The 7,928-nt window shown below is 56.5% G+C and overlaps 2 protein-coding genes across 2 annotated transcripts; both read right to left on the reverse strand.

Moving 5' to 3' along the window:
• Nucleotides 1–32: 32 nt before the first annotated feature.
• Nucleotides 33–3,934, reverse strand: MFSD3 (major facilitator superfamily domain containing 3). Its single transcript, XM_084750934.1, has 5 exons — nt 1,407–3,934; nt 990–1,137; nt 775–899; nt 595–704; nt 33–337 (listed from the first exon to the last, which is right to left on the reverse strand). The coding sequence occupies exons 1-5, from the start codon at nt 2,086–2,088 to the stop codon at nt 164–166; spliced, it is 1,239 nt and encodes a 412-aa protein (XP_084607060.1). The 5' UTR covers nt 2,089–3,934; the 3' UTR covers nt 33–163.
• Nucleotides 3,935–4,061: 127 nt separating this feature from the next.
• On the reverse strand, nt 4,062–7,610 carry GPT (glutamic--pyruvic transaminase). The gene is made up of 11 exons (XM_084750887.1): nt 6,672–7,610; nt 6,453–6,542; nt 6,244–6,352; nt 5,999–6,132; nt 5,604–5,847; nt 5,340–5,419; nt 5,129–5,265; nt 4,844–5,018; nt 4,593–4,748; nt 4,401–4,513; nt 4,062–4,329 (listed from the first exon to the last, which is right to left on the reverse strand). The coding sequence occupies exons 1-11, from the start codon at nt 6,831–6,833 to the stop codon at nt 4,239–4,241; spliced, it is 1,491 nt and encodes a 496-aa protein (XP_084607013.1). The 5' UTR covers nt 6,834–7,610; the 3' UTR covers nt 4,062–4,238.
• Between the last annotated feature and the right edge of the window lie 318 nt (nt 7,611–7,928).

Genomic DNA, 7,928 nt, shown 5'->3' on the forward strand with positions numbered 1-7,928 from the left:
CCAGTTGCAGAAAGGGGGCAAGATCCAAGATATAAAATAAAAAGCATTCAATAATTTTATATACTTTCTGGTAACACAGCCCTTAGTTTGAGGACAACTGCATCTCCTGTGTCCCAGACACCCAGGCCATACAGTAGCTTTATAGACAGCCCTAACATCCAGGTCAGGTCAGGTTATTAGGTGCCAGGCTGAGATCCAGGACAGGTAGGGCTGAGAGTACAAGGAAGGCGGCAAAGCAGAGATGTGGCCCCAGGCCGTCAGCCAGCACTCCAGCCAAGGTACCCGGTAGCAGCTTGCCCAACAGTTCCAGGGTGGCCAGGAAGCTGTAATGTGTGGCCTAGGGATGTGAACACAGATCAGAGCCTAGTGACTCCCTAGCCCTGCAGTCCTGGGCATCCCCACCCTGCCCTCTTTTTTTTTTTTTTTTTTTTTGTTTTTTGAGACAGGGTTTCTCTGTGTAGCCTTGGCTGTCCTGGACTCGCTTTATAAACCAGGCTGGCCTCGAACTCACAGAGATCCACCTGCTTCTTCCTCCCGAGTGCTGGGATTAAAGGTGTGCGCCACCGTGCCTGGCTTCCCACCCTGCCCTCTTACCTGCAGGGCTCTGGGTGCCAACTGGCTGCAGTGCATCATCACAGTGAATGTGGCAGTGGTGACCACACCCCCCAGGAATTGTTGTAGACATATGCTCAGCAAAGCTGCCCCTGGAAGAACACAGGTCAGTGGGGCCGTGGGCTCCTGCCCCTCCTTTTACCCTCAAGGCTAACCTCTCACCTCTCATGACTGTGCCAGGATCCAGCCTAGCCCCTGGGGTGTTGAGGTGGAAGAGCAGAGCAGTCTGGCAGGCCAAACCCCCAAGGCGAAGCTGCAGCACTGACCTCAACAGGGACAGTGGTGGCCTGTGGTGGGAATTGGGAGGGCAAGACATGGTAAGATCGCCCGGGAGATGGGTGGAGGTGAGGGTCAGATTAAGGTTGGGGAGTGCTTACCAGTGCCTGGCCAGTAGAGCCCCACCCAAGGAGGAGCCAACAATGGAGCAGGTCACAGCACCCAAGCCACTCCATAGCCCCATGTCTGAGGCAGAAACACCATGGTCCAGCAGAAGAAGTGGAAACAGGCTGCCAGCACCCTGCTCACCTACAGGAGACCATAAGCAAGGATGGCTCTGCCCCCTTTTCTCTTTCTTCCAGGGACCTCAGTATTCCAACCAGGCGTTGCCCCCTTCATTTTCACAGGCCCCAGATGTTAGAAGAGAAAGGGCTGGGCATTGGCCCGAGCTGAGGGAACAGGTGAGGCAAGACTGAGCTGCAGAGCTCTGGTCTGACACTCAGAATAGGGCAGGCCTTAAGTGGGTTTCAGGGCCCTAGGACCAAGCTTGATGCTGCCTAACTCAGGGTGTCACTCACCCAGCTTGTAGGTGAGCACAAAGCCTGCTGTCCAGAGGGTTCCAGGCACAGCCAGCAAATCTTGTAGGCCATAAGAGGTGTCGGGGGTATGCTCAGAGACCTGAGGCCCTGGCAGCCTTCTCAAAGCTGGTGCAGCCCAGGCTAAGGCAGCAGCCAACCAGTAGGTGGCAGCTAGGAGCAGAAAGAGCAATGGCCAAGAGAGGGTGGGGAAGAGGACCAACAGCCCACCCCCCGCCAGTGCGGATCCCAGCTTGTAAGCCACCACCTGTACAGTGTTTCCAGGTCCCAACTCCTTTGGCTCTAGGAGTTGCACTGCGAGTGTGTCCAGAGCCACATCCTGCACTGCTGCACCCAGATTCAGCAGCAGCAGCAGCCCCATCACGGTGGTGGGCAGCCCTGTCTGGCTAGCTTGCGGGGGAGGCAACACAGCCAGCAGTCCGCACACCAGGCCCAGGGACACTGTGCTGAGTGTTAACCACACCCGCGGGGAGCCCCGCCTGTCCACCAGCGGTGCCCATGCCAGCTTCAATAACCATGGAGCATACAATCCCTTAGTCAGACCCACGCGCGTTAGGGAAAGGCCACGGGCCCGCAGTAAAATGGGCAGCAAGCTGGACTGCAGTCCGTAGGGCAGACCCTGCACAAGATAGAGGCCGGCCAGCGGCAGCAGCTTCCCATGCATGGCCGGCGCGCGGTGGGATCCGATGGCTCAGGATGGAAGCTCAGGGTCTGGTCCACCTACATAGGGACAGGGACAAGCAGGCTGGAATCCCGACGGCGTTTACTGGGGACCCGATATCCCGGAAGTACCGAAGTTGGGAGGAAAACACAAAGCAATAGACCCGTCCTACAGCGTGGTGGGCCTACGGCCGCGCGCAACCCATAACTACCAGCATGCTTTGCGCGGGGGTCAGGGGGGAGAGAGAAAGGCGGAGCTCCCTTGGCTGAGGGTGGAGCCAACTCCCTGTTCTGCAGTCTAGTCCTTAGTTGACCTTTAAACCCCAGGGCCGGATGTCAAACGCAAACCCAGAACACCTGTCTGGCGCCCCTGGTGCCAAGCCTGGACACCGCAGTCGGCTGTTCATAGGCCCAGCGAGAGTGGCTGGGAAGGAAGCTGCTGTAACAGGCTGATCACAAAACTATCTACCTTCTGCTCAATAGTTACCAGATTCATTCCAGGCGCTTTTTTTTTTTTTTTTTTTTTTTTTTTTTTTTTTTGAGACAGGGCTTCTCTGTGTAGCCTTGGCTGTCCTGGACTCGCTTTGTAGACCAGGCTGGCCTCAACCTCACAGATATCCGCCTGCCTCTGCCTCTCAAGTGCTGGGATTAAGGCAGGACAGGGTATATAGCCCTGTTGTCCTGGAACTCACTCAGTAGACCAAGCCAACCACAAACTCAAAGTCCCTGCCTTTGCCGCCCAAAGAGTCAGTACTTTGTTCCACAATGGTTCTAGTACTGCTCCACATGCCTTGCTGTGACTGTGCCTCCAGACCCACCACCAAGTCAGTGACCAATTTTGTGGGAAAGGGCAGGACCCAGTCAGCTACTGCCCAGGATAACCCCCTCCCTTGCAGTGTTTAGCGAGGACAGACCACCCCATGTGATGCTGGCTCTGCAGGGAAGGCCATGTCCATGCTCTCCCTGTCCCCAGAGCTGTGCCTCCCAAAGCCACGGTGAGGCTGTTGAATGAGACCTTGGCTTGAGGCCTGACTCCACAGTAGCTATAGCTACCGCTGCTGTGCCCAGGTCTGAGAATCCTGGTCATTGCCTTGCTTCCACGGGGCTACCCTGTCACTTCCAAATAGTCTCAGGACCCAAGTTTTCCTATCTATAAAATGGGTTCTACTTTTGGGCATGGCTGTGAGCACCTATAATTTCAGCTATTTGGGCTGAGGCAAGAGGATCATGAGTTTAAGATTGACCTGGATACTTTAGCAAGACCATGTCTTAAAATTGAAAAAGGGTGGTGGGCAGGACACACATAGTTCAAGGGTCCTGAACTCAACCTCTAGGCCCACAAATCACCTGGAGAAGGAGGGCTGCTAGTGGCTATGTCAGGGGAGCGCTACGGAGCACACAGGTGAGTCACAGCAGACCCTGTACACAGGGCGGCTCCAACCTTCCTGCGCCTCCCACTCCAGGATGCTTTCTTCCATTAGCACACAGAGTTCCAGCGGTGGTTTGCAAAAGGACCTCCTCTGCTTTGCTCTGCACTGAGGTAGGCGCCACTTACTGTCACTTCCTAACTTGGTTGTTTAACAGCCCCATCCTGCTGTTAGCACAGGAAGTGCCTGAGCATGCGTGGGGGGTGGGGCCTGGGAGGGAGTACCATTTCTGATGCAGCCTCTACGATCTCCTTCCCCTGGAATTCCCTACAGCTTCATCCCCTCCCAAGTGGCTCTAAAAGACAGATGTTTGACATCTGCCTTCACACTCGTTACTAGTATGTTAGTTGATTTTATTTAATGGCTCATCACATGCCCCATGCTTATGACCATAATGAGGACCTAGCCCACAGATGCACCTGTCTTAAGCCAAATGGGAGAGTGACAGCCTTGGCGGGGGGCTCCCATGGGAACCATCTTTAACAACTCTCGATGAGGTTTCTAGTGTTCCTCAAGTGGAATCTGTGTGTCTATTACAAAGCCAGTCAGGTAAGTCAAAAGCTGGGGTCACCCAGGCGGCCACTTCAACTCTAGCTGACACCTAGCTTTATTAGGAGCCTGCAAAGACAGGCACCCAGATCCTAGACAAAAGCAGCAAATACTGAGGGCTCCCAAGGGCCCTCAGGCCGTTCAGTAGGAGAACATCTCGTGTGGCCCAGAAGTGGCTTCAGGAGTACTCATTGGTGAACTTAGCATGGAAATGCCTCAGTTTCTCCAGCAGCTGCCGCAGCTTTTTCATGGGGGGCAGAATGGTCATCCTGAAAAGGACAAAGGGTAAGCACTGGGCACAAGCCCATCTGTGGTCGGGTCAACACATACCAAGTCTCACCGGAAGTGATAGGTGCCCTCCTGCTGTCCAAAGCCACTCCCAGGCACAACGCAGATGCCAGTCTCCTCCAGGAGGCGCAAGCAGAAGAACATGTCAGGGGCCAGGCCCAGTTCCTGTGGGTCAGAGTGTGGTCAGGTCACAGCACCCAGGCCCACACTCTGCTCGGCCCCCACCTGGCCCTGCATTCCTCACCTGAGCACGTTGCACTGCTCTCGGGGGCAGCTGCACACGAGGGAAGGAATACATGGCGCCCTGCACTGGGTTGCAGCGGATGCCAGGAGCCTCATTGAAGACCTGCTCTGTGAGTTTCGCTTTGGCTGCCAGCTCAGCCAGTACCTCCTGCCTCTCCTGCAGCCAGAGGAGGAAATTATGGAAGGAGGGTTTCAGTGTGGCCCCAGAGTCCTGCCCAAAGCTGGATCACTAGACATCTTAGGCCTGCTCACTGCTTGGAACTGCTTGAAGGACGGGTCAGAGGGTGTTGGCGGGCTGACCACCATATCCAGCAGGGCCTGGCCCGGCACTGGTGGGCACAGCCGTACACTCATCAGTTTCCCCATCTGTTTCTGCACCTCGGCGTCCATGTTTACCACTTCCACATAGCCACCACGGAAGCCACACCTGCCCGGGAAAGCGTGAGTTGAGGCATGTCTGGGAGGAGGGTGTTGAGCCACGGCAGCGACCCTGCCACCTTCACCACCACCTGTGCCCACACCCACATGAATACGCACTCGCCCATGTAGCCCTTAGAGACTGAGTGGAAAGACGCAAGCTCCTGCTGCGTTGCATATGGTGGCCCCATCTCCATGAGCACCTTCTTGAAGGAATGGAACTGAGAGCCCTCGGCATATACATTGTCTTGGTATACCTGTAGGGGTGGGAGTGTTATTCAGGATGCCAGCGGAGCTGCTGCTGCCCACTGTTACGTGTGCCCATCTGTACCTCATCAGCCATCAGGAAGAGTCCCTCTTCGAAAGCAAAGCGGATCACAGCCTCGATGCATTCACGTGTCTGCACTTGCCCTGGAGTGTGGAGATGCAGCACAGACGGGGTCAGTCACCGGCAACTAAGAACCAAGCTCAACTGTGCTCCGCCCAGCTAGGGCAGGCCCCAGAGGAAGAGGCGGGGCTGACAGGAGGAGCACTATGAGGCGGAGCTAGCAGGGAAGGGTGAGACTAGATGGGGCGGAGCAGATAAGAGGTTTACCAGTGGGGTTGCCAGGGTTGATGATGCACAGTACGCGTGGGCAGCACCGGTCACGTGCCTGGCACAGAGCGCGCCGCAGCTCTGCGGGGTCTAGAGCCCAGGCGTGCTCTTCATCCAGGTAGTAGTCCACCTGCACGGCGTCCAGCTCAGCCAGCGCGGCTGAGTACAGCGGGTACTGAGGAATTGGAATAAGCACGCCCGTCCGTGCTTGGCCCTCGCCGGCCACCAGCAGCTTGAGTATTGTCTGTGGGACAGGGAGAGGGCTCACAGCATTAGTGCAGCCAGGGTGGCATGCCCCACCCCGCCCCCACCCCACTGTGGACACTGATGCACCAGACTCAGCCCCATCTAGCCCCACTCATAGGGTTACTCTGGCCTGGCCTGGCCCACCCTACCACGATGGCGTCACTGGCCCCGGTGGACAGAAAAATGTTGTTCGGGTCTGCAGGGATCCCTCCGTCTCTCCTCTCAATGTACTGTGCCACATCCTCCCGGATCAGCTGGATGCCAGGGCTAATGCTATAGGCACCTGAAGAGGAACAAGCTAGTGAGGAGGGCAAGTCTCATAACCTTCCCAAGGGACCCATCGGTCTCTGCCCCTCCTTAAGGCTTTGGGACTCCACCTGGAGCTGGCACTCACCCAGGCTGTGGCCCCCACATGCCTGCAAGATCCGTTCTGCCCTTCTCTTGGCATCCTCTGGGAAGTCAGGACTGCTCAGAAGACTGGGGTAGGCACAGAGGGCCAGGACCTGGGAGGACCAAGTACTGAGTCCAGGGCAGTTGTTTTTTTGTTTTGTTTTATTTTGTTTTGGGGGGGCGGGGTGACCACAGGCAGTACAACAGCCTAACCTGGCGGAAAAAGGTGATAGGCCTCTGCCCCATGGCTTGTGCATCCCCAATATTGGCACGGATGACCTCAGTAAAGGGCTTCTTCACACCCTGGGAAAGAAGGGGAACAGGCAGTAAAATTGAGCACAGTCGTCCTACTGCCTTTGTCCCACATTCCACTGGGGACTAACTCAGCAAACCAAGTTTAGTAGAAGGGCAGCAAGTGGCCCGAGACAATACCTGCCGCAGCTCCTGCTCCAGTTCCAAGGCACGCTGCACTATGGGTCCTCGAACGGCATACTCCACCCTCCGAACACATGGGTTCATAGTATCCAGAGTTAGCACCTTCCCCTTCAGCCCATTCCTTGGAGCCTGGCTTTGATCATTCACTCTTGAGGCCATAACTGCTCAGACCAGGCAGGAGATACTGGCTCAGGAAGCAGAAGGGTCCAGATAGAAGCTCAGGGCTGGGAATGGGCGAGCCTGTGTGAGGTAAGACACCTCCCTCTCCACTGCAGCCTCCTGGCCCTACTGAAAGGGGCAGAAAGGGCTGAAGGAACTGGAGCACCCTGGGCCCCGCCCCACCAGTCTGGGCACAGATCTGCCCCAGGGAGCCAAAGGGAGTTGGTAAGGCAGCAGGCGGGGCTTGGGGCGAGGCCCAGTGCCGCCTAGTGTCCCCATGAGGGAGCAGGAGACCCACTTGGGGAGTAGGGACAGACGGACACTCAACATTTGCCACACTGGAACCTGGGAGAAGGGAGCAGTCAGCATCTGTGCCTACAAAGCCAGAGCCAGGAGCTGCTGCCTGCGTGCGCGGGCACACACACCATCTTTACTTAAGCAAGTGGACTTGTCTCTTAGGTAACTAAGCCAGGCCTTAGGAATCTGGGGATCACCCAGGGAAGGGAAAATGTGTTCAGTCTCTGGGTTCCATGGGGACTGCCAGAGTGCTATGGTTGGACCTTGGTCCCTGATGAGCACTGCAAGGGTTTAGGGGGAGGGGAGGAGACTGGAGACAGGACAGCTAGTTCTGAACACACCTCACCCTGGACTGCCCTCATGCCCTTTCAATACACATCAGCCTGAGGGTGCCCTTAGGGCCACAACCCTGGCCAAGGGTAACTAAGTCCCCTTCCTTCTTGCTCCTGATTGGTAGAGAGAAGGAAGTGAGCTCTGATAGGCCCACAGAGCCCCACTCCCACTGGCCTTGCTGGAAGCTTATAGGCCATGATCAGCACTGGTCCTTTAAGCCCCTAGACCCATCTATGGCTGAGGCTGAGCAGCCAGACTTCTAAGCTGAGCAGCAGGCCATTAGGAAGGCCTGAGGTGAGCCTTGACCTCTCTGTACCTGGAGGCTGGAAGAAACACCACGTAAGGTCCTGGAGTCGGAACTCACTCACCTGTGATCTCTTGGCTCTGGTGCCACAGTGGCCCCCAGCTCACTGGCCTCTCTGGGCCCCAAGACAGAGCCCAGATGAATATAGGCTTGGCCCTGGC

Source organism: Acomys minous, assembly GCF_964271855.1.
Source record: "Acomys minous genome assembly, chromosome: 12".
NCBI classification, from domain to species: Eukaryota; Metazoa; Chordata; class Mammalia; order Rodentia; family Muridae; genus Acomys; species Acomys minous.

Coding starts and splice junctions, on each gene's coding strand:
- MFSD3 (XM_084750934.1), bottom strand. CDS start 2,088: ATGCATGGGAAGCTGCTGCCGCTGGCCGGCCTCTATCTTGTGCAGGGT. Junction 900..989: donor GCTCTACTGGCCAGGCACTG/GTAAGCACTCCC, acceptor TTCCCACCACAG/GCCACCACTGTCCCTGTTGA. Junction 338..594: donor TGGCACCCAGAGCCCTGCAG/GTAAGAGGGCAG, acceptor TCACATCCCTAG/GCCACACATTACAGCTTCCT.
- GPT (XM_084750887.1), bottom strand. CDS start 6,833: ATGGCCTCAAGAGTGAATGATCAAAGCCAGGCTCCAAGGAATGGGCTG. Junction 6,353..6,452: donor CTATCACCTTTTTCCGCCAG/GTTAGGCTGTTG, acceptor TGGTCCTCCCAG/GTCCTGGCCCTCTGTGCCTA. Junction 4,330..4,400: donor GAGGGCACCTATCACTTCCG/GTGAGACTTGGT, acceptor TGTCCTTTTCAG/GATGACCATTCTGCCCCCCA.